Source organism: Macrosteles quadrilineatus, unplaced genomic scaffold (assembly GCF_028750875.1).
Source record: "Macrosteles quadrilineatus isolate MER2022 unplaced genomic scaffold, UCM_ALF_1.0 Scaffold_4__1_contigs__length_99947679, whole genome shotgun sequence".
Taxonomy (NCBI): domain Eukaryota; kingdom Metazoa; phylum Arthropoda; class Insecta; order Hemiptera; family Cicadellidae; genus Macrosteles; species Macrosteles quadrilineatus.
In genome coordinates this window covers 3219467-3245868 of record NW_026542597.1, presented here as the reverse complement: position 1 = coordinate 3245868, position 26402 = coordinate 3219467, and the positions used below count along the sequence as shown (strand labels likewise).

General features: G+C 36.3%; 2 protein-coding genes across 4 annotated transcripts in view; one reads left to right on the top strand and one right to left on the bottom strand.

Annotated features, from left to right (window-relative positions):
• The window catches only part of LOC128991715 (uncharacterized), a 30244-nt gene extending 14139 nt beyond the window's left edge, over positions 1–16105 (top strand). Inside the window, exons 9-19 of the mRNA XM_054414836.1 lie at positions 263–4444; positions 6018–6160; positions 7836–7920; positions 8571–8690; positions 9261–9371; positions 10127–10265; positions 10922–11166; positions 11820–12000; positions 12483–12760; positions 13358–13503; positions 14333–16105. Coding sequence (XP_054270811.1) covers positions 263–4444; positions 6018–6160; positions 7836–7920; positions 8571–8690; positions 9261–9371; positions 10127–10265; positions 10922–11166; positions 11820–12000; positions 12483–12760; positions 13358–13503; positions 14333–14530 — 5828 coding nt within the window. The 3' untranslated portion in view covers positions 14531–16105. The remainder of the gene's footprint in view (positions 1–262; positions 4445–6017; positions 6161–7835; positions 7921–8570; positions 8691–9260; positions 9372–10126; positions 10266–10921; positions 11167–11819; positions 12001–12482; positions 12761–13357; positions 13504–14332) is intronic.
• A 482-nt stretch (positions 16106–16587) lies between these two features.
• Positions 16588–26402, bottom strand: part of LOC128993341 (MFS-type transporter SLC18B1-like) — a 30341-nt gene continuing 20526 nt past the window's right edge. For all 3 annotated transcript variants that reach the window (XM_054417179.1, XM_054417180.1, XM_054417181.1), the window contains exons 7-12: positions 24961–25078; positions 23786–23898; positions 22974–23164; positions 22379–22474; positions 19951–20119; positions 16588–19321 (exon numbers count right to left, since the gene is read on the bottom strand). In XM_054417179.1, coding sequence (XP_054273154.1) covers positions 19067–19321; positions 19951–20119; positions 22379–22474; positions 22974–23164; positions 23786–23898; positions 24961–25078 — 942 coding nt within the window. In that variant the 3' untranslated portion in view covers positions 16588–19066. The remainder of the gene's footprint in view (positions 19322–19950; positions 20120–22378; positions 22475–22973; positions 23165–23785; positions 23899–24960; positions 25079–26402) is intronic.

The following is a 26402-nucleotide window of genomic DNA, read 5'->3' as shown; positions in this document are numbered from 1 at the left end:
CACCTCTGATTTACTTTGATGCGTTGGCTACTTCAATTAATTTAGATTTGTAAGTATGACGAAACCTCGTCACATGAAGGCTATTTGTTTATTGATGAGTCACATATATACTGTACTTATATACACTAGAGCACTGTAAAAATTACACAATTTTTTCTAATAACTCTTGGTGTTCTTTTAAGCAATAACTACTTGGGTAAAGCATATTAGTAAGTGTATTTATTCTCTTCAAAAAACTAAATACCAATTGTATTGTTCACAGAGATGGCACATCAACCATCAGCAGAACCAGAACCTTCAGCAGAACCGGAACCTTCTTCTAAACCAGAACCTTCATCTGAACCGGAACCTTCTTCTGAGCCGGAACCTTCTTCTGAACCGGAACCATCTTCTGAGCCTGAACCTTCTTCTCAACCGGAACCTTCTTCTGAGCCTGAACCTTCTTCTGAACCTGAACCTTCTTCTGAACCGGAACCTTCTTCTGAGCCTGAACCTTCTTCTGAGCCTGAACCTTCATCGGAGCCAAAACCGTCATCTGAATCAGAACATGAAGAACCGTCTGAAAATATGAATATACATCATATGTCTGAAAAACAGTCTGAATCAACTCCTGCTCCCGAACCATCTGCTGAACCTGAACCAAAATTAGAACATGAAGCAGCATCTAAAAACTCAAATACTGCATTGGAACACATGAAAGACCAACAGTCTGAGCCAAGTTCAAAACCAGAACCAGCATCTGAACCTGAACCATCTGTTAATCCTGAGCCATCACCTGAACCTTCTGCAGAACCTGAACCGCAACAAAACCAAGAATCAACAGTTAATCATGTTGGAAACATTGTAGAAGTTACTTCAGAAAAAGAACCACCAGCTGAACCTGAACCTTCTGCAGAGCCTGAGCCATCATCAGAACCTGAACCTTCTGCAAAACCTGAGCCATCTGCAGATCATGAACCTTCTGCAAAGCCTGAGCCATCAGCTGAACCTGAACCATCACCTGAACCTTCTGCAGAACCTGAACCACAACCAAACCAAGAATCGTCAGTTAATCATGTTGGAAACATTGTAGAACATACTTCAGAAAAAGAACCATCAGCTGAACCTGAACCTTCTGCAGAGCCTGAGCCATCAGCAGAACCTGAACCTTCAGTAGAACCTGAACCTTCAGCAAAACCTGAGCCATCTGCAGAACCTGAACCCTCTGCAGAGCCAGAGCCATCAGCTGAACCCGAATCATCAGCTGGATCTCAAAAAAATTTAAAAACAGATTCACAAAAGGACATTGAAATAATGCATGAACATGAAATGGATAAGTCAAAAGACTTACCCAAAGAATCTATGGTTGCAGTAACTGATTTACCTGGAGTCAAGGGACCTATGACTGATGATTCTGAACATCACTTAGAAACAGGTTCAGAAAGAATAAAGGAGGTTTTAACATCATATCATGACTCTGCCTCTGATAACCCACATCATGAGAAACCATCGGTTGATGATAAATCAACAGAAGAAAACAAACATTTAGAATATGAAGGAAGATCTCATGGAAGTGATATATTTGCATTTGTGCCAAGTGGTGCTGAAAATAATCAAACAGAAATGCCTCACAATGTTAATGAGATCGATGAGAACCCATCATTAACTTATGATAATCCAAATGAAAAACATAGTAACCATGAAGATACACTTCATAATCAGTATGAACAAAATCATCATGAAATTGGCTCAGATAAAACCGAGAGTCATAGCACTGACAATAATTCTGGGGTCACACATGAAAATGAGATGCCTCTGACAAATGAAAATCCCGAATCTCATGTCGATGATAAAATAACACATGATATCCATGTTAAAAATGTTAATGCTGTTGATACTACAACCTTACCACCCGAGGAAATAGACCCTATGGAGTTTAGTGAGGGAATCAATGGAGGAACACCAGTGGTTAATTTATCAATGTCTGATCTGATAAATGGTAAAGATAAGTCCTTTGGTGTGATGCACCTCATCCATGATTCAGTTATGGAGCACAGTGCTGAAGTAAGTACTGTGAAGCATGATTCTGGTCCTGAAGAACAAGATAGTACTGAACTACCTAATGATTCAGAAAATGCTCTCAATAACGAAAAAACAAATTTAGGTGTAAACGAACATAATTTACATATTAGTGAAACAACTGCTCACAATTGGCTGTCAAATGATGAGACTACTGTGCATCCATTGTTTCCGGATGTGAAAGAACAAATCAAAATGTCTGTTACTGATTCTGAAACTACAATAGATCCTCTTTTTACATCAGGAAACAATTCAACATTGAATAACACAGTGCATGAAAAGAAAGATGAATCTTCCACTTCAGATTCATCAATTTTGTCAAATATTGACACTACGATAAACCCTCTGTTTCCTGTTGAGGCGAAAATGTCAACAACCACAATACAGCCTGAAATCAAAGTTTCGTCAGAATCGCCTGCAAGTAGTTCATTAGATAATGAAGTCTTGACCACTATTAACCCTCTCTTCCCTGTTCCAGAGAAGCAAGAGCAAAACATGAACTCTACAACAAATACCGAACATAAAACTACCACTGAAGCACCTATCAATAGCGTACTCAATGATGTTGCGAGCACCATTGTTCCTCTATTCCCTATGTTAAATAAAGAGGCAACTAATCCAACATCTGAAAAACCTGTTAGTAAAGTTGAAAACCAAGAAAAGAGTTTGGATTTTTTCTTGAATGATGCTGAGGCAACAATACATCCCTTATTTCACGATGAAAGGACAACAGCTAACAGTCAGGAATCTGTCGTGAAAGAAACGTCTAATGAAAATGTTACCAATGAACAACAATCTCTTACACTAAATGGTGTGGATACAACGAATTTGACTGACACTACAACTGTTCACTCTGACCTAAATAGTAGCATTTCTGAGAACACTCACAATCCTTTATTCACACCAACTGAACCCAGTAATGACAAAGTTAAAGAGAGAGAAATTGCTTCTTTTCTAAATGAGAGCCAAACTAATGGCAATGACCTGGATAAACAGTTGAATGAACACTCCAATATTGTTCAAGAAAAATCTGTTACTGAAGGAACAACTTTAAACATTAGTCCTCATGAAGATCCTCGGATTGGATTGATGGATGAAACTAAAACACTTGAGCATTTACATGTTAATAAAACTTCAGAAGACCCCCGAATTAGTGTTGATAGCAAAGGCACTGAAAATAACCTTGAAATCCATTTACAGCCAAATAACGACCCCAGAATAGGTTTGTATGACACCAATCAAACATTTGGCTCTACAGAAAATAGTTTCGACCATGAAGTAAAAACTGCAAGTGATCCAAGAACAGTAGAAAGAGAGAGTTCTTTTTCTGACTTTTCAAATGAGGCAGGTGCAACTCAAGTTCCTATTTTTACTAAAGACGTTTCAAATTCTAGTCCAGCCATGAATACTGACTTGCAGGATACATCAACAAGTTCTAGCTTAGTTGTAGACAATTTTGTGAAAGATGGTAACAAAAGTCATATTCAGTTTTCAAGCACAACTTCTATGCCACATGACAATTATGACTTCCAAAAATCTGAATTCTTAGATGAATATTCAAGTAGTAAGAGATTGAATGCTGAAGACCTTGAGAATGACACAAACAAAGACATAAATGATGTGAATGATAATATTTTTAATGGCACCTCTTATGACCAGGGCTTGATTTTACAGAACATAAATGAAGATGACGAGTCTTCAGAGAAATATGCGTTCAATGAAAAAGATTCCTATGAGAAAAACGAATTCAAGAAGAAAGAAAAGAAAACAGTTAAGCATGACGACTCTGAAGTAATTAAGTCACTTTATGAAAAGAAAAATAAATTGGATAAAGAAAGGAAGGCAGACAAGTTCAACCAACTATCCCAAGATCATGGTGTAGAGTCATCTTCTAATCCAGCCACTGAATCAAGCTCTACTGAAACTATTTCACTTACAATCTCTCCACATCACCCTGTTGACAATCAAGACTACGGTAATGGAGTGTATGAACTAGATGACAAGAAAAATAAGAAGAAATTCAACAAAAAGTCAGATGGCAAACCGTCATCTGATATTGGCCCAGGAGACGTTCATGAGCCAGTTTACAACGGAGCTGACGAAACGTCACCAGAATCAGTAAAGGATGTCAACACAGAACCGTCAATTTCTGAAAGAATCCTTGCAGAATCACCCACTATTGCTGAGGAAACCAAAGATGCAAATAACGAAAAGGTAGAAGAAAACAAACCAGGCGATTCAGTAAAAGAGAATATTCCATCAGATAAGGAAAAATCAACAGAGCTTCATTTTGAATCAGTAAACAATCAGTCTTTGAATGATTCTTTCATGGGCATGAGCACCGTGGACAAAAATTCACCATTTGGATTCTCAAAGTGTGCCTCAGGTAAGAAAATATCCTATTAAGTTATAGTGTATTACGCTACAAGGGAATTCAATCGCATATCACGCTCGTACGATAAACACTTTCCCAGTTGAATTTGCGAATTATACTTTTTGTCATACTATTAGCAACATTAGTAACAAGTTTTTACAATAAGCGTTTTGCTAATTAAGACATTTTGAATAACATAACACATCATTAACCTTACTAAAATTTTGATAATTTCACCGCTTTCAAAATCTAGAATACCAGTTTTTGGATTTATTAGTTGGTTTCACTACTGTTAGTTTCTTTTGACTTAACAATCATTTCATGTGGAATTTATAATATTATCTATCATAATGCATCTTTTGTAATAAATTAATTTGTAAATGATTACAATACTCTACACAACAACTGACAAAATAGTGGACAAGTCTATTATGCACGGGAGAGGGTAATTTTGTTTAAAGAATATTAAGAAAGCTGACCGGTAAAAATACCATACTCAGCTGACACTACAGGTCCCTTTCTGTAAACAATGACTAATCTTAAAAGAGGTCAGACAACAGCTGCTTGTCCAAAAATACAAACTTCTATTACATTAACGTATTAAAACTTAACTAGTATCCCTGTTGCTCGATTTCGAGCAATTGGTAAAAGGTGTTTTTTTTTTGAATAACAGTCATAATTTTTTGTGACTTTAAAAGATTCGACTCAAAGATTATGGAAATACTCAAGATGTACTAACAGATCGATATAATAAACATTGAGTTGTCCATAATAACGAATACAAACTCTAAAAAAACACATTATTCATATCTCTTCTCCTTGGTGGTGTTCTATGACTTTCCTATGTTTATATAGTTTGCAAATCTGCTCTTTCAATGATTACTAAGAAATGCAGCAGTGTTAATTCAGTTTTCTTTTTATACAAAATTATTCAGGCACTCTCACTTTTTTCCATTACAATATTTACGCCAACCCAAATTCAAATAGTAAATATTTCATTTAAACCATGTCAGTAAATGTTTGTAGCAAACTTGTTGACTGTTTATACAATTAACATTATGTTCTTCTTCTCACTTTTAATTTCTGACAACAGCTGGAGTTTCATAACAATTTGTGTTTGTTATGTTAATCTTATGGAGAAATACAAAACTTTAAAGGGCCCCAGGGCCTCATTCTCTAATTATTTTCCTAAAAAGAGAGTTTCCTGCACAACTTCTCGTTACGCTCTTTCCAATGACACCAAAAACATGTCAATCGGTTCAGTAGGTAGTTTCGGAGGAGTAATTGTCACAAAAAACCTGCTTGCGTATTAAATAAGTATAGATTTTACTCATAGTTTAGTTTAGTTATGATAAGATAAGACATTTATTTCAACTATGTATGGACAACACCTAAATTCAGTCACAAGTTTATAAACTATCTATAGTTCGGCCGCTTAGAAAATGACCTGTGCGCTAATGATAAACCAATGCTGGAGGAGGTCGCTTTCTAAGCGGCCGAACTATAGTTTACTTTTTGATAAATATTCAAGGTACAATGTTATACTTTAGTTACCTCAGTGAGATGTGTTTGTTTGATGCTACAGGCCAGTTCCAATGCACCAACGGAACCACCAGGGAAGGCGCTTACTGTGTTGCACTCTCCGCTAAGTGTGATTCAGTTAATGATTGTTCTGATGGATCAGATGAAGCTGGTTGTGTCCAAGATGGATGTCCTGGAAACTTCCAGGTAAGTTTTGCTCACCCATTCATTTCCAAATAACTTCTTGATTAGAATTTTACGCGTTGGTGGTGTAGTTCAGTTACCTTTTGACTGCATCTTACTATCATAGCCATTATGAATTAGTGCAACAGCTGTTTAGGTAGGCCGGGATCTTGGCGTTGCCACTTTCTTCTCACCGCTAACTTGTATTAGGCCATTTTTACTATTCAATATATCTACACTTACACTATAAACATTTACAAATTTTAAAAATATATAAGATATTAAAACGGCAAACAATTTTTTTCAAGTCACACTGGTCATTAGGCCCTGGAAACATCTGAAAACATACAGGGTGGCTGATAAGTAACTTGCACCCCCCCTTAGCTTTTCAACCATTTGAGATATTTGAAATCTGTTTGCGGCAACCTTCTTAGATATGAGGGGCTACAATAAATATGGTCAATTTTGAAAATTTAGCCCTTAGGGGTAGCGGGGGTAGGTAGTAGCTCTTCAAATTAGTAAATCTTCAAATTACAAGTATAGTCGAGTTTGGTATCATTTTACAGGTCTTGACGAAACATAAACATTGGCATAAAGAAAACCAAAATCGGTCCACTAATAACAAAATGGCGCCCAAAAACGTTTCAAATCCAAATAACCATGAGGGTGGCAAAAAAATTAACTTGCACCCTCTTTAACCTTTTGACTATTTGAGATATTTGAAATCGGTTTGCGGCAATTTTTTTGGATATAAAGGGCTACAATAATTATGGTCAGTTTTGAAAATTTTTCCCTTAGGGGTAGCGGGGGTAGGGGGTAGCTCAAAATTTTCAAATATCATGTATAGTTGAGTTTGGTATCATTTTGTAGGTCTTGACGAAACATAACAGTTGACATAAAGAAAATAGAAATCGGACCATTAATAACAAAATGGCAGTTCAAAATTACTTTAAATAACCATTATCTCAATCATTTTTAGCTGCCATTTTGTTATTAATGCTCCGATTTCTATTTTATTTATGTTAATTGTTATGTTTCGTCAAGACCTACAAAATGATACCAAACTCGACTATACTTGCTATTTGAAAATTTTGAGCTACCCCCTATTCCCGCTACCCCTAAGGGCAAAGTTTTCAAAATTGACCATAATTATTGTAGCCCTTCATATCCAAACAAGTTGCCGCAAACCGATTTCACATCTATCAAATGGTTAAAAAGTTAAAGAGGGTGCAAGTTAATTTTCTTGCCACCCTCATGGTTATTTGGATTTGAAATGTTTTTGGGCGCCATTTTGTTATTAGTGGGCCGATTTTGGTTTTCTTTATGTTAATGTTTATGTTTCGTCAAGACCTGTAAAATGATACCAAACTCGACTATACTTGTCATTTGAAAATTTTGAGCTACCCCCTACCCCCGCTACCCCTAAGGGAAAAATTTTCAAAATTGACCATAATTATTGTAGCCCCTCGTATCTAAGAATGTTGCCGCAAACCGATTTCAAATATCTCAAATGGTTGAAAAGTTAAGGGGGGGTGCAAGTTACTTTTCAGCCACCCTGTATAATTTTTGTAGTGTGTAATTATAAGTAAATTACCTTAGTAATTATTTGCTTATTATTATATGCTTACAATAGTTTAGAAGTGTGCTCAAGTAGACCTTCAATTACTGTATATTCTTCAAATTCTCTTCATTATTTCAGTGTGCCAGTGGACAGTGCCTAAAGAGACATTTAGTATGCAACAGCATTGTTGACTGTAACGATGGGAGCGATGAGCAGAATTGTGGTAAGTGTGATCATTTTATACTTAAAGTCAGGACCACGAAAGTTTGCAGTTGGCGGCAGCCAATCACAAGACAAGGCTAGAGCGACGTTGCCATATCGCCCGTTGACGACACTAATTAAAATACTAAACAATATTTTCAAATCAGCTGGTATTATTAGATTTGGCAACACCGCACTGTCCTCATTGGCTACTTCGAAGTCACGTGGTAAATAGGCTCTTCCCTCTACTGCAAACTTTCAAGGGTCCCGACTGTAAGCGAATTTTTCATAAAGGAATTTAGCTATTGAAATACAAATGTTTTAAAACTGTACACTTCTATGTCATTCTTATGGAGAAAAAGTAAACTGTTGTAGTTTGCTTGGTTCTGAATATATTTTGATCAAACTTGGCAAATATTTTTATTTCAACTTAATCTATTAACGTTTTACAAAAAAACACACTTTCCCTTCTTGTATCAGCAAACCTAGGTAGGTTCTCGTTATATGTAATGTGATTTATATAGGGAATACGAAATTTTTAAGGTAATGTTTTAGTAACAACCCAATCAGGAAATGGAAATTCCCTTAGTCAGGTTTGCTGTGGTGGGGGTACTTACATTTACCAATAAGTAACAACCGCTTGCCCATGTTTCTCAATCTGTGGTGTTGCAGATGAATGGAAGTGCCTGTTTGATGAGTTGCAATGTCCGTCTGGTCGCTGTGTTCCTGTTTTATGGCAATGTGACGGCAAGCCCGACTGTGACAACCATACTGACGAGTTCAACTGCCAGAGTAAGTATTCAGTCACCATAAAAACTCACCAGTCACCATATTTATACCGATCCATACAAAATTTGGGAACTTTATTCTTGAATAGTCTTTCACGGCCGGTGTTTTAAGATTATAGTAGCTTTCAGCCTCAATTGTGTTGTAAGCTTGTGATTGCTGCAGGACGATTCACCCTACTCTGAAGAAGTATCCTGAGTCTCATCATAGCTACCAGGATTCTCCTTCAAAGTAAGGGTGATTTTCTGGTGACAGTCTCCAACTGAAAACGCAAAAAAACATGGATTCAAAAATTTTGTTGTGAGGTGAAAAACAAAAAGTGACCTCTTGTCGGCAATTTCCGATTTTGATGTATGGAAGTTTGAACTTTCATTAAGGATGTAGGGCAATTTGAAGAAAATCCATTTTAATGTTGTTTAAAATAAATTATATAGGCTATTTTGATTATTTTAAAAATTTTAAATCAATTCAAAACTTACAATCTCCCTGAAGGAACAACAGTATTTTCCTTGTAGACTGTAGATTTTTGACAAAATCATCTTGTCATTCTGATGTTGAGTGATTGTAATGTTGCAGCATCTTGTGGTAACAACGAGTACCTGTGTCCCGAGGGTTGGTGTATCCCACAGACTTGGAGATGTAATGGAGAGCCGGAGTGTGCAAATGGAGAAGACGAGAAACTCTGTGGTAATTATGCATTTGATTGGCAATTCACAGTAGTCGCGATTATCTGAACTAAGCCAGTCGTGGCAAATTTCAATAAGCAGTAAGGTCAAATAATACGGAAAATTTATAAAAACCGATTGGTAAAGAGTTAAAAGTTTTACTTCAAGTTTATCATTAATTGAAACCAGTATTTATTTATGAATCACAAAGACTATAAAAATCAACACAAACTGGCAAAAAACCAACCATAGGTCTTTGTTTACGTGGCTAAAGAGGAGTAATAGAGAGGAGGTAATGACACAGAATGCTAAACCAATCAGAAAGTACATCCAAATGCAGGTGACTGAATTGGCTTGTACCTTTCGAGTACAGCAGACTTCCAACTATCTGAATCATTTGAGACGGTACCATAATTGGATAGTCAAAGGTTGGTATGGTTGGGCTTTTTCTGAAATTTGTGTTATTTTATAGGCAGAGTGGAGCCAACCTTTTACTATCGTGATTGCAGAACACATTCTGAAAAAGATTTGACAAATAATTCACTCTCTTACCCTAATTGCGGAGGACAATATGATGACAAGACCGTAGAATATGTTCAAGATTTTACTGTAATCGTGGAAAACAATGATGTTTATAGGATTTATGGAGAACTGCTGGAGATTTTCAGGAGTTTGCCGCGATCACTATACACATGTTACAATATAACTGGGTGTTTAAATGTACTGTACCAAACACCACAACTATTGCACCAGCTGTAACCATTGTTGTTTGTTTAGACTGCTCGGTAGACCAGTTCCGCTGCAGCACGGGAGGTTGTGTTGACGCAGCACAAGTCTGTGACGGAGTTGAGCAGTGTCCAGACAACAGTGATGAGTGGGACTGTGTACAAGTGGACGCCATGGACTTGCAGATCAGGTAATGTGAAAGATGATGTAGAAGATAAAGCAGTGGTGGGTTCAGTGAATGACTGTTTCGTATAAAAAATTTCATATAAAGCTTTTTAATTTGCTTGGCTATTACAAATGTTCTTAAAAGTAACTCTGGAGCCTGATTGGAACTTTTAAACCTTGTCACTGGTTTAAGTTAAAAGTGTCAATCATCCTTTTGTAAATCAAACAAAATTAAGTGTTCCAACCAGTTCATCTTCAAGCTGTATTCTGAATTAAGTGCTTTGCTAGGAAAGACAAATAATCTGACCTAAAAGCATGTGGATACAACCACTATTTGAGTGCGGGTGCATTAACGTATAATGCAATGATTTATGTGCATTAAATTTAATTTTTCAACTCTCTGTTTGAACATAATACATACAGTTTTATCATTAGGAAGTTCAGGAGAATACAGGCAATACGTTTAAACAATTTATTACACTGTAGCTTACCAACGCAACCGTCTTGTTTACAATCGAGTGAAATAGGCCGGTACATAGATAATTGTGAATAGTCTTCCAATCTTTCAGAGAAGGAAGATAATAATCCAAGATAAAATAATAATGAATAAGGAAGCTCGTTTTTGTAAGTCACTAAAAGGAGCGTTGAAAGCCCAATGATCAAGGACATTTGTTTCGCCAGGACCAAGGACGAGTGGCTGCCTGTCTGCGCCACTGGCTGGACCCCCGAGTGGAGCCATGCAGCTTGTCAAGGTCTCGGCTTTGCCAAGGCACAGTTCACGGAGATGAGAGCTGCAGATAACTCAACTCGCCACTTCACGCTCAAACCTGACGCCCGATGGGACTCTGGACATCGTCTTACTGCAGCCGTCACGCTGAGCGACCAACCCTGCGAGGCCTTTGTGGAACTCACCTGCCAGGAGTTCAGTGAGTCTTTTGAAATTTTAAATACTATGTTGATCATACGCTATGGAGATAGGTATGAACATTCTCCCTTTTGTGAAAAAAAAGTTTTGACGACGTTTTGGATGTTGAATGTGATCTAGTCCTCAAATGTGGAAGTACTTACTGTATTACATCACAAGATTAGTACACAAACCTAGCCAAAGCTGGATAATCTCAAAAGAACAACCATATGCTGAACTGTCTAGTTGGTAATACAGGAAAAATCTAGATAGAGAACAACAATTTCACACATTAGTTTAACAACATTTGGTGTGTTGCTAGCCCAGTGGTTATTATCTCAGACTTCAGTGTGGGAGGGTCAGGTTCGATTCCCGGAATATCCACAAAACCTGGTTTTTTGACTGCTTGCCATAAAAGCGTTTAAATACTCTCCCTCTACAAGCATCCTCTGAAAATGCTACTGGCGTAAACAACAAGAAAAAAAATGATTCAACATTTCGTTCAACATTTTTTTTCTTTTTTGGGTTACTATGACATTTTCTGTGTGGTTTTCCACTTGTGCTAGGGCTAAAATAGTTTCTCATCTCGTCCTAAAGTTAAAATTTGTGTTCTGCAAGTCTAGCTAAAGAGTTAACTAAACCTACTTGTAGTTTGTAATTCTAATATTTCTTCAGCGTGTGGCAACCCTGGGCCATCGGAAGGAGTTGCGGCCAGACTGGTTGGTGGTAACAGTGCTGCCAACGGTCAATGGCCGTCAGTGGCCATCCTCTACCAGAACAAGACAAAGGCATCCTGTACAGCCTCCATCATCAGTCCTCGCTGGCTTCTGTCATCTTACAACTGTCTGCATTCCAGGTATGTTATACCACTAAGATAAACAAAAATAAAATAGATCGATAATTATTGAATTAAACTTGTTAATAGGTAGTGCTTATATTTTACTGGTCCTTTTTTTAACTTGTATCAAAATTTAACTGTATCTTTTATACATTCTTTTTTGTCTTTGTTTTCTAGTAGAGTAGAACAATACTACACCTTAATGAACCTTAATTATCAGAATCAATTGGGAATGTACCACACATTCGGATAGACAAAAATTTAAGCAGGTAGTTGGATCCTTACCAAAATTCAAGGTAACTTGTCAAATATAGGTTTAGTTGAGCTGAGCTTTTACTTTCTCAATCACAGAACGCATCTGCAAAGATTTTCAGAAATGAAAGAGATGATTTTCTGCGACCGCCGGTGATAATGATGATGTCTATACAACCTTAGAAGATATTCAAGATTTTTTCACGATTGCGACTTCTGCCTCCTTTAAATGAAAATTCTCATTTCAGGGACAAATCGCTGATGTCTGAAGGCTGGGTTGCGTTTGGAGGAGGCTCCATGTTCGAAACTGACAAGCCTGAGACTCAAGTTCGTGTTGTGTCAGAGATGGTTCCGTATCCCCAGGTCAAGTTCAACCGCTTCCTCTACTCGGACGACGTGGTGCTCGTAGCGCTGCAGGAGCCATTCGCTCTCTCTCGCTACGTGGGAGCCATCTGTTTGCCGGAGAAGGAGATAGAACCTAGACAGATCTGCGTCACTGCAGGCTGGGGCTACACTTCCCCGGGAGGTTAGTAACCTTGACTTTTGATAGGAGCGCAAAATTTATGAATATGAGTTATAGAAAATATAAGCTTTGGAATAACAATTGGCCTTTCCAAATATATACATTGTATTACCCTTCATCGTAACATTACGTATTGCTTTTGTAAAATAAAAATATAGTACTTTGTTTCCTTGCGCACTGCTACAACACTTAATAGCAGCTGTTTATAAAATGTTTCCTACAGCAAAAAATAGCTTGATTTGGAAAAAAAATATGAAAACTTCTTTGCAATGGTAAAGGATTTGAATGAAATTAGTTTCATCGTACAGGACATAAACTCTGTTTTAGTGTGTCAGTGTACAATTTGACAAAATTCGGCTCATTGAGCTAAAGATAGAAGGTTAAACATTTTTTTCTACTTTTAACTTAAAACTTGTAGGTAGGCCTACCCTAAATTGAAATTATAAATTCATCTTTGTGTGAGACCCAATAATCCTTATTTGAAATCTGACAAAAAAATCATAGTACAGCTCAAAAATAAATAAAACTGATATACAAATATAAAAATAAAACGTATTCATATTTTTACACATTTTTCAAGTAAGTGTTCTGTGTTTTCAGAGATCAACTTTAGTCAGTATCTGCACTATCTGCCGGTGCCTACGATAGACCTAGCCGAGTGCAACTCCACCAAACACTACGCCGGGTTTGTGTCTCACCATGAGATCTGCGCAGGTTTCACAGACGCAGAGAAAACTCCTTGCTACGTAAGTGTATATGTACATACATACAATTCTACTACTTCCTTCTGAAGAAACCTCTTATAAAGGTTTTTTTTTGTGCAATGTAAAGTTTTATGTCTCTTGTCCAGAAAAGTCTGTTATCATAACAAAAAATCATGGAAACCTTGGTCCTTGTGCTCTATTCTACATCATCTAAATTTGTAACTATATTGATCAATAGGATATCCACAGAACTACATTTAGAGGGTGTTTCAACATTACATAGTCAAAACTCAGCCCTCACTCTCTGAAGATTTTTTTAGAAACAGTTTCTGTTAACAAAATATATTTAATTAAAGAGATCATGGATGATGGTAGCAATTAAGCTATAAGCTCGTGGTTTTGGTACCTAAAATTCTAAAAATCAACCACTTTCTAATCAACATAATATGTCGTTGATTGATTTGACACATAGCTATCAAAGGTATATGTGATACATAATAGCTGGTGAACCAAATGGATTGTGGGTTGCTTATTAATGAGAGGTTTGCCGGTTCGATCCTGAAAAAAGTTAGAAGCTTGATGGTTCAAAACTGTAAACAACTATCCGTGACTATTGGACTTTTAATGAATGGTCCTAACATAGGAACAGCTGATCTCAGTTAGTAACAAAACTGCACATATCGTCTCAAACCATTCCAAACTCTTCCTCCACTCATATTTGGGTTAAAATGGTAGATTTTAGTCAGTAATAAAGATAGAATCTCATACATTTAACAAGGCTTATTCATCTTTGCCTCAATGTATGAACTCTGGTGTATTTAGTAATAATGAAATCTACGTGTCGTTGTCTAACTAGTGTTGTGATGTGTAGAAGGACGAAGGAGCGCCACTGATGTGTGTCAGCGAAGGAGGAGTCTGGGAACTACAGGGAATCTTGAGTTACCATAGTCACTGCGGCCGCGGCTTCCATCCCTCCATCTACAGCTCGGTAGCTGCTGTGCGCGGCTGGATCGAGCACACTGTCGGCAGCAGGTTTGAGCGCAAGTCCACCTTCAACGTGCGCAGGTGATAACCGACTTAGGACTCTCACGCTAGTTGTGGAAGATATAACTGAAGTAAAAAATGAAATGTAAATTAGGATCTGACGGACTTATCAAACGTTCAGTTTGAATACTAAGTGAAGTAAACTGAGCTAGTCATCGAAGATTGTAAATGATTCTTTGGCTCTTTACCATTGTGAAGCGTAGACTTAGGTCTACCAGCAATTATTGTACATGTGAATCATACTCGTTTTGAATTAGTTTGTTAAGTAGGTAGATTTTATTCTGTGAAACATATTTGTTCTCAAGTTTTTAAAAAGAATAATTTTTTCTTGACTGTGAAAACTATTGATTGAATGTTTCAAAACAGTTTTGAGGTGTGGTTGTAAAATATTATGCAGAGATTAAAACACTCAAAGTTTTAACTTTACAAATTAAGTGAAAAAAGGTCAAAAGCAACATCAAAATTATCATGTTTGATCTAAAATATAATGAAGTATTGAATCTCATGGTACATTACGAGTGATTGTTCACAGCTATTCTTTTGACGCTCTTGTAACTTCTTCTTCTCTTCACCTGTTTCACAGAATCCTTTTCCAATGACGTTTATAAAATCATTAGGTGTAATGACATAAGATTGTACAGCTAGAAATGGATGCCATGTGTACGTTAATGTTTATAGAATGCTCAAAGAATGCCGCTAGGCTTGTGGGTAGTTCCTTCATTTTGGCCATGATAGAACTCGTCAACCATAGGAAAGGAAACACTTGTAATATTGTTAGACTTGTAAGTAGTTGTAAGTTAGACAACGTGATGTCTACCAAGAGCATGCGGTTGGATGTAAACTATTTTAGTATTCATACTTTGTAAATAACGTTTGAAATAGTTTTTAACATTTTGTACATGTAAAAATGCTTCTTCGGTGCCAAATTATTATATCGCAAATTGATCACAATGTAATATATTAATCTTGACTTCAAAAAGCTTGTTATAGGTCAACAAATCTTGACATAAAATATCATTGAATTACCAATTGAAAGGCTGGTGCGTAGTCAAATAAAAAGTACTTTGAGAAATTTTGGTCAAGATAATCACTTTATATAGTTATTATTTTCATTTGTTCATGTCTCAAAATCTGGTAAACCCATCTTGTTAACATTTTGCTAAGTTTAGCCTTGAATTATTGTAAATTATATATTTTATAAGTCCTTCACAAAAAAGTGCCTTGCAATAGCATCTTAGTATAGGTAATAAAATGTAAATATTAGTCAGTTAGATATAGTCCTCCTTCGTAACACAACTCTAGTGTTAATTGTCTTTATTTTAAAAACAAACAGAATATACGTCTTTACGAGATACTTTTATAGAAAAAAAACTGCCACAGGTATGGTTCAGTATACCTCTTTCTAAAAGAAAAACAACAAATTGCATTTATAAATAGGTGCATTTATCCTAGTGTAAGATATTTTATTGTATCATAGTCTAATTCTATATCCGTCCATAAGTACTGTTGTATTTCATAATGTTGAATCCATGTATATTAGTTATATTGAAATTGTTAATTTGTACAGTTTTGTTTAGAATAACATAATTATTCAGTGAAATGTGTTGATTCATTTCAAAGAATTCCTGAAATCCTGTTCGACCAATTGAATACAGTTACGAGTGTAGTTTGTCACAGCATTTTGCGGATAGTGGCGCTTTTTGTTTGTCGAGTCTCATCTGCGTGTGACACAGAGAAGTGAGCAACAGAGGAAACACTCAATGGTGCACTTAAATGGTGTCTAGCACTGCACAAGTTCAACACCGTCCCCCTCGCACTCATGAACTGATGTAGACTTTTCATGGTAGAGGAAGACCCTGTGCCCTGTGCAATAGGAGTTCCCGCATAGTGCTCGCTGCTTGGACTCTTCCTTACTCATCACAAATATTCCGGCACAACATACTAGCGCAAAAAGCGTACAGTTGTTCCATAAGCATGTTTCCTCTGCTAAGTTGATTAAGACCTTGCACTGACAAGTGTAGCTCTGGGGGCTTTCTACATGCGCGGGTGAAAAATAGAAATGTGGTTATAAATATTACACTCTTATTTCAAAACAAGTTTTTTATTACAAAACACTCTTATATAGAAAACATATGATTCATTACCAACATGGCTTCTTAAAACAAATCTCCTTAAAGTAATACTGGAATGAAACGAGTTTCTGATCCTATGACTAGCTTAACATGCCTGACACTTTGGTCAGGAATCTAGTGAAACTAATATCTAGGATTCCTACAGCAGTCAAACTATCCGTCTAATGTACTTGAAAATCTTAGGTTATTTTGATCAAAGATGCTAGTAATAAATTCAAAATTACAAAAGCTAGTGCTACCGATTTTGTATTTACAATAACTTAACCTGAATATTAAAACTGATCAGAAAGTAAGTTCTGCCGATGTTTTGTAACTTCCATCCAAGTGAAGAATTAACCACGGAAGTGGTAGGTAATGCAACTCAGCAAAAGTCTGTTGTCAATGGTTGAAAACAGGTACAAAACAGATCTCCTGGCTGAGTTTCTTTGGTGATAGACAAACATATACAAATCAATATGTCACATGCAGCTTCGGCTTTCAAAATCAACCTCTCAGTAATTGCACTGAAGTGTCAATTGTATCCTCCAGTTTAGAAGGTGGTTATGGTTTCACCATAAAATAGAAGCTTTGATTGTTGATACTGTGAGGTAGACATCCCATCATAAATATTTGGACAGTTGAAGAATAGAAAAAAAAGTTTATTCAATCGAACACCTGACAAAATTTGCTACTGTAAAATACTGTTAGCGAATTTCCGCTTAAGCTATTACCATAGGTCTCATGGTAAGACCTAGACCATCGACCGGTTTATTTTTTTTCCTTTTGAGGTCCCCAGAAGCGAAAAACACCATCTTTTCAAATTTATATGTGTTTGTGTGTGTGTCTGTTAGCATGATAACTCGGGTTCCCAATTTAACTTATTAAATTAGTCAAATCAGTTGCAGACTAGGAGAACAAGTTCTGTAGGCATTTTCATTTCCTGAAAAAAATATTGTTTTTCCCATTTTTAATCTCAAAACATGATATTTTGTAATTCCTTCCTTAACCATTTCATACAGCTTAAAAGACCGATAATTTTGTACATTCATGCGTTGTTAAACGATTAAAGCGCCTGGAGAAAATTCCAAAAACTGTACTTTTTATATTTCCATATTATTCCTGAGCTATGGCTATACTCAACGACAATTATTCAAACAATATTTAACGTTTCTATTAGCTAGAAATTTCTCATTCATTTGAGTACAAACATTAAGTTATAACAGACTCATAACAGCCTGAGATCAGATCATAAACTTAAATCGAAACCAAGCTTGAGTCTTATTCCAATGTGTTCTCTAGAATAAAAGACTGTCAAAAGCTGGTAAAGATGGAATGTCTACTTCATTATCCGATAAATTTAATATTCAATAAGATTAATTATGTCCTCATATATTAGTGATATTGCAGTTTAAAACCATCTGTAAAATGTATAATTGTTTCTTCATTTTGAATCAAAACTTACTTCCTGACCAGACCATAGAGAAATTACAAAACATTAAAAATAAATGCAAAATTGTGTTAACTCTAAACAAGCCTATAAATATTATGATTACTCTCACATAAACTATAAAGTAATAAACAGATAAAAAACTACGTAAGCTGAAAGTCATTTATATACAAATATCACATATTTTTAACACCTTCTGAATCTTCCCTTCAGATGAAACAATGAAAACTATACAGATCTTAGCATTAACATCCAAAATAACATCAGTAAAGATATGTTAGTTGAGAAAAAATATTTACAAGATTTAGCACCTTTCACATTGTAATTCATAAACAGAAGACTCTCTCAAACACTTCGGGATTATGCCTTCTTTGAATTATGAGAAGTTTACATAACCATGTTTTAAAAACACTGTATTACGTGTGCAGTACCACAGAGAAGTAAGGCACAGAGGAAACATTCAATGGTACACTGTAAGTGGTGTCTACGGCAAAGTCCAACACTGCCCCCCTCGTCCTCATGTACTATGACTCTCACGTTGGAGGAAGACCCTCCTATGCCCTATGAAAGAGGAATTTCCGCACAGTGCTCGCCGCTCAGGCTCTTCCTTGTGCATCATAAGAATATTCCAAGCACAGTAAAATAGAGCTAAAAGGCGCACATTGGTCCCATAAGCGTGTTTCCTCTGTACCTTAATTCTCTGTGACAGTGCGTACAAGGAATATTAAACATACACCTTTTATCATCATTAAAAGGATCAGCTGGCGACAATTTTAAGGTTAACCAGGCTTTAAACATCAGCTGTTTAGATGTTTACCATTTTTCTTGTTAAGCAAATTTAAAAAATATTTTAACCAATAAAACAATCTTAGATGGATTTTCATGTTCATTTTTCCCTTTTGTAAACGCAGCAAGTTTTTATGCCACACAGGTTATCATAAACCTATTTTTAAACTTGGTCTTACAGACATAGTGTTAATGCTTTCATAGAAAGATACAACTGTCAATAAGGATGAGTAAAACTTCCGTATCCATTGTGCACTGAAGGGATCCCACCCGATGAACTATTGGATTTACTCCTAGCGAGGTCCCATCCCAACAATGCATTGGTCGGAATGTTACCCTTGTTAAGTGTTTGGACGTGTTCGAAGTCCGAGGTGTCGTCTTCAGTCTCATATCTCTCGCTGAGCAGACGGACTCTGTTCGGAGGTAAACTTCTTTTCTTCTCAAACGTGATGAAGCATGTGCATACCACAAACTGCAAAGAGAAAAATGCAGAGGTTAGTAATATTTTTTGGAAGCTTTATGTTCGCTTATAATAATCATATGGTAACTATCACACCATTGGTAAAGGACGAAAACAGAAATCTAAGCAGTTTTAACTTTAATTTGAGATGCAAGTAATTTTTTTTGTAGATTATGCATACTTTATTGTTGATTTATCATCCCCATGAAAAATATGATGATTGATGACGATTTTAAGTTAAGTTGCGTCTGGTTCACAAGGATGGCACTTTGTTGTTTAATGTTGTTACTTTGGTTATAATCATACATAATAGCTTATTATCTTGTATTAAATAATCAAATCAAATCTGGCGAGTCAAAAGCTCAGTTAGTAGCGCGATAAGACTTTAAATCCATGACATGGATGTCGTAGGTTCAGATCCTGATACTTGCCAATAAATTTTATCTGTACAAATCACCCTTGTACTGTACCGGCTCACATTGACTCAAAAGAAAAACATTTATACTGCATCACTGCACACTTAATATTGTTTACATGAAACATATAACAGGTTATAGATTTTACTAAGTAAAAAGATTGTGATTTCTACTTGCACCATTCAAAGTGAATGCTATCATAAGTACCGTATAAAATATACTCACCAATGCTGAGTGGATGATTATGACAAACAAAGTTCCGTTTCTGAAGCCTACTTTGTCATAAAGCACCCCAGCCACTGAGGGACCAATGAAAGCACCAAGGGAGAACGAGGCAGACCACAGCCCTGAGAGTATGCCATACGTGCCGATGTCATCGTTGAATCCTGCTGCGCTGTAAATTACATTACAATTTTATATTTTTATGAAAATATTTCATATAAATAAAATTTGAATGTCTTTATTAGCCAGTGTTTCTCTAAAACTCACAGGTTTTTCAGAACAACAGTTACTATATTCACTATCCACAAGTATACATTCGTCTCTTTTAGAAACATTTTTAAGTTAATTTAAAAGTACAAATTGTACTGCTCAATGCAATGGTTTTTAGGCTCTGGGAGAATCTGTCGTACAATATGGGTCCAAAATAAGAGACACTTTACTTTCCTAATTCCAAGGTAATCTTGGAAAGTGAATCCTCCCACCATGACACAGTAGCATACTGGTAGCCAGGATTACGTTAAGGGGGGGGGGTTATTCAACGTGACCATGCCGGGGGGTCTGGGGGGTATGGAATACCCCCCATTCGAGAGGGGGCCCGGGGAATTTCGAAAATTTGAAATTTTGAAAACTAATAGCTGTAAACTAGCGTTTTAATGCAATCTAGACATATTAATTTTTAAAACATAAATTGATTTTTTAATTGAGTTTTTAGTATAGGTATTTAACCTATTTGATTAAGGTGTTTAAACATGAATTTAAATTTCTTACCGTTTTACAGAAGAATATTAAAAATGTAACTAAAATAGTTTCTTAATAGTTTTGCCTGCTTTTCATTTTGCTAACTTTGGCCTAACTTCAGTTTCTTTCCAGGCCGCTTACAATTATCATCACTCATTCTTCAGGACGCTGAATTTTTATTTCAGGATTAATTTTGCCAACAGTGTCATTTGTAGGAGTTAATTCAACTTCAGATATGTAAATGTAATTAATCACAAGGATAATGATGAGATAACGTAATATTTCAGCACCCAATAATTGATACGTAATTTATCTAAAAGTTCACAACCTCAAATCACGGTCAATTGTTTTACAACGCACGCAGTAACACAGTAAGGGCATCAGTGATCTGTCTAATGTCTATGTGACTACTGACAGTGACAGTAACCAACCAGACTACTCCCCCGCACAAAATGACGGCTAGCGAATCCACAGTGGGAACGGGGAGCGAGTAGAACTGGTGGAAGTGGAACCACTATTATAGTACTGTTCCAGCTCTGACTACATGGCTACATGTCTACATGTGATAGAATCAATGCCCGCCCCGTTTCATCAAAGCTTTTTGGTGAATATAGTCGTAGTGTACGCCTTTTGCCGTGACATGAAAAATGTACTAAAACACTTAATATATTTCTAAGACTAGGTAAATTGTTTGGCACTTTCTTTATTTACTGGTTAGCATAAAAGTATACTAAGAAAACATATTTACTTCAACAGTAAAATATATATATAGGTACACCCAAGGGGGGGTTGTAACCCCCAAAACCCACCCCTTGGCTACGCCACTGCCATGACGAGTCCTACGTTGGATAACCTCATCCTAGACGGAAAGCCTCTCGCAAAGATTGTCAGGCTCACAGGGAGGCATGCAGCATATAAAAGACCTGAGCAACACACTGGCTGGTTCACAGAGAGGGAAACATGATCATCAAATTTTATGATGCAGAACACATATCGGATTGCTAAGTTTTGGATTTGATGTAACTGGCAAATGTCTTTACAGTGATACTAATTGTTGTCTTATGCAGAAAAAACAGCAGTAAAATAGTGACAGTATCACTTACTGCATCACTGTAACCATGACCATAACCTATAAATTGTCAAGCAGAGTGTATATTTGTCCTTTTACTTTGTTTCATTCAGTGGCTTATCCAGGGGGGAGGGGTTAGGGGTTTGAAACCCTCCTTTACCTCAAGACATAATTTTTACAGTTCACATTTTTTTCTGTAATTAAAAATCTCTTTTATGTCTCAAAAAGGCCCGAAAACACGAGTTTACAGATCCCCCGGAACCCCCTGACCACCCAGACCCCCTGGTGTAGCCCTTCCCCCCAAATTAGGATATGCATTGTATAGCGTCTGCAACGGACGTATACGTATGCAACTACGTTTTCCGAACAAGTCATAGAAATTTCTTGTTACAAAATAAAGTCACAACGGTACAGAGCACAAGAAGTATTAAGACTTATGAGAAAAATTTCTTCTCAATATGTTCAGAATTTCTGGTTTACAGAATATGTAATATGTGTTTTATGTCCCTATGTACATTATGTAGAAACTACATAATCTTCTGAACCAAAATTACTAAAAGATAAGGATGTTATAAAAATAACTACAGTAGTGTGACACAACGATATTATTAATGAAATACTTACACTGCAGAGCATATTGAGTCCATGAAGGTCGGTACCATCAGAGACGCCAGTCCTACTCCGTGTATCACCAGGCCTATGATGCAGAGGGGCAGAGTCCTGCAGGAAACTGAATATTAGTGCTGTTTTAGGACCTTTTTCACTCTCTTACACTATACACAGTATATGGAGAAAGTATTGTTTTCATCAACATTTTCAATTTTGGGTTTTAGCAGAAATATCCCTTTTGGGCCCCCCTGAACGAAAAGTGATTTCTGTATGCGTGTGTCTAAAATTTGGTATGTTAGTTCCCACACACCAAATTTTAGACACACAAAAAAGGACTTTGTAAACTATGTCATCTTATATGTCTAATTAATAACTCTCAACGTTAACAAAATTAGAGATAAAACTGAGTTTTAGACTGTGGCACTCTCTGAGTGTGAAGAATTCTATGTTATTATTTAATTAAAATTAGAAACAGCTGATCTAAATTAATGGGATTTATACGCTACGGCTTAATAGCTTTGCAAAGTTATTACTTATCAACATATTTCTCATTTGAAAAATCTAACAGATTGACTAAAACTTGATGACCGAATGTTAAACATTTACTTACGTAGGTAGTGGTACGAAAGGCGCCGGCCCAACAATCGTGAAGCTGATAACGACCAGGACACAACCAACAGATATAACTCTCTTGGGATACGCCCAACGATCACAGATACGGCCGACGATCGGTGCGACGCAGGCATACGTTCCCCCACTGATCACGAACATCAATCCCATGGCAATGGGGGACAGGTTGAACTGGACAAAGACATACAATTAGTGAAGTGTTTATTCGTAGATATTAAATGAACTGATCTACTGATCACCTCTGTCAATAAGTATGATGGGAATGCAACTATTTAGGTATATTTTAACCAAAATATTTAAACAGAATTTTATTACGTTTGGTAAATAAATGTACACCCTGGTATTCTTACTATCTAACGTTGACGTTTCTTTATACAGCGTCATTAATAGCTCAATCAGTGCTGGATTCACCGCTAGGCCGAGGCCTAGGGCCACAGCGTTTTGTGCAATAACAATTTTTTAAATTAATAATTCACCACGACTTTGGGTAACCATGAAAATGTACCAGTGATCACGGTAGATGATCACAATTTTGGTGCGATCACAAAAGTTTCACCTAATGGGTAGGAGCCGTTAGTGTTAATTTGGCTGCAGGTACGAAATCTGACACGGATCCCAAAAACATAAAAGCGTTTGATTATAGAATCAACATCTTTTGGGATTGAACCAGCTACCTTCAGATTGAAGGTAAGCATTGTAACCACTCGGCTGCCCAGACAAATTTGAATACTGATTGAAACTCTATGTATTAATAATTGTGCATAAACAACACTTTGTAACTATTTTACCTACCAATCTTAAATGAGGTTCAAGTGTAGCAGAATAAAATCCCATACTGATGGCAGTGGCAACAACAGCAGCAGAGTTGAGTAGAATAGCTGGCACCTTCAGGAAATCTGTGATGCCTACAGAAACAAAATGGTATTTAAAAGGTACCTATCCTTTATTGTAAGTTTTAAATAACTTATATTGTTTCAAAATTGATTGTTTTCCTATGTTTCTTTAATAATTAGTTTTGGCAAAATTCTTGCTTCCTTCTGGTTATAGTTAGTAAAAAGGCGTCATCAATGTTGCAGTTGTGAATTTCCAGTGTGGAAAAATTATTCCAAAATTATTCTTCAGAAAGTATAATCATAGACTAACCAACACAAGTATACTTCTCATCCCATTGTAAATTTTGTAGCTCATTTCTCGTGTCTATTTCATGTACGGTGACACTGATCGCTAGTGTTGAAAAAATTTGGTTTCTATTATTGTTTTGGTTAATTTCTTGATTCGTGCTTTACTGTTTGGTTATATAACTAGGGGAAAAGTTATTGTTTATGATTAGATTGGTTTATTTGACTAAACGAGGTATTGAGTGACTAAAACAACAAGAAACAAATTGTAAAAAAACATGACCTTTACAGTGCACAGGACAGAACTAACAATAAAATTGCTTCAGCTGTTTCATAAGCATGAGAAATCTACTGTTTTATCTATGGTACAATCTCCTCAGTGATTAAAATAAAGAATGTATGTCTTCTTCAAGAATATTTTGAAAACAACATATTTCTGACAATGTGGTTGCTGTGGTAAGACACTGCTGTTAAGTCCATGTGAGTAAAAGAGATGACGTTTATTAACTGATAAGTTTTATCAGGCTGAAAAAAGAATAACTCTTAATCACCACGGTTCATTCCATGTCATTCTATTTTAAGAAGTCACTGTTGGTTTATATAACACTAGTGAAAAATGCTTACAATATTTCAATTATCAACTGCAAAGATAATTACACTAAATACAAAGTCCACCAGTCGATAATGAAGGTTATCAAAGTCTTGAAAAACTTAATAGGTTAGCAAGATTGTTAGATAAGCTTTGAATGTTTAAATTATGCTAATTATGAGTCTAATAACACAACATGATTTCCTTAAGATAAAATTTCAATGAGTATGTGCAATGATAGGATAATAGATAGTATTTACCATCTCCTTGTTCATCCTTGACTTCTTGGTAGATCGGAGGAAGAACGTAAACTATGACGAGTGCGATCACCAACATCGCGAGGCCGTTCACGATAAACGGCAGTTTGAAACCTCCAAGCTGTAAGCAAAAACAGCAAACCTCAAATGGTTTCCAATACACCAACCAACAATGGATTGATGGTGTCTATTTTCAAGACGTTACTCTACTCAAAACCCTGTTCCTGGCCTTCGTATTGCCACACCTTGAGTTTGGCTGTTGTGTTTGGTCACCTCACCAAAACTATCTCAAGACCGAACTTCAAATGGTTGTTAATCACTTCTTGAGAGTGGTCGGTGTGAGGTTGGGCTACAACTACAGAGAGGTACCCATCCAAGACATCTCCGTGGCCCTTCAAATCCTTCCCTTGGAGTCCAGACGTGAGATCCAGGACAACTTGTTCATCTACAAACTGGTCAATGGCTTCATCGACTGTCCCGGACTTCTCAAACTTCTGAACTTTAGGGTGGGTAGATCTTCAAGATCGAGGGACCTCTTCTCTCGTGAGCACCTCAGCACCAACTATCATCTCTACAGCCCATTGCCCAGAGCCCAACGTCTCGTCAATGCTCTACCTGATGACATTGACCTTTTTAGTATGTCGCTTGCTTCCTTCAAGAAAAGTGTGGTGTCTTCGAAGTGGTGAAGTGGTAATCTCTCTGTGTTTTGTGCCTGCGCCTCTCTGTATACGTTAATTTCAAAACTGCCCTTTCTTGTTTTGTAAACATCACGGCAGATTTTTCGCTTTTTCTGCTATGTTTGGTTGTGATTCGCTTGTTTTGGTCCATGCAATATTGTTATTTTTGTTTTTGCACCCAAATTAGTTATCAAAATTTTCTTGAATTAGAGATTGTAATTATTGAAAATTCTTCCTGTTTGTTAACTTGTATTTATTGTTGCTTTTTATTGTAATTTGTTATATTGTTCAATTATTAATTGATGTCAAATGTTATTGCTTGTTATACTGTTCTGAATTGTTTCTCATTTTGCAGCTGTTATTTTTCTTCAAATTGTATCAATCTAAATCTCCTAAGTATTGGCGTCAGCCGTTGGTCAATAAATAAATAAATAAATGATTGACTCTAGTGAAAAAGATTATACAGTTACAAATTAGGTTTGTCTGAAATTGAGAGAGTTGAGCTAAAAAATTTGAGTCCTAGAGCTTAAGTACACAAGAAAGGCGACACAACTTAACACTAATATTTTTTCTTAAAGTCAAACTTCTTTACAGAGAAGATAGATTTTTCTGCGATTTTAATTTTCTCAAGTAAGCTTTCTGAACTTTGATCCCTTTCCCACATGCCCACATGTATGTTTTCCTGGAACTTAAACCTAGGTTACAAATTTATGTAATTTCCTGTACCCGTCAACAGAGTCATATATTAGATTGGAGTTAGAGTATATA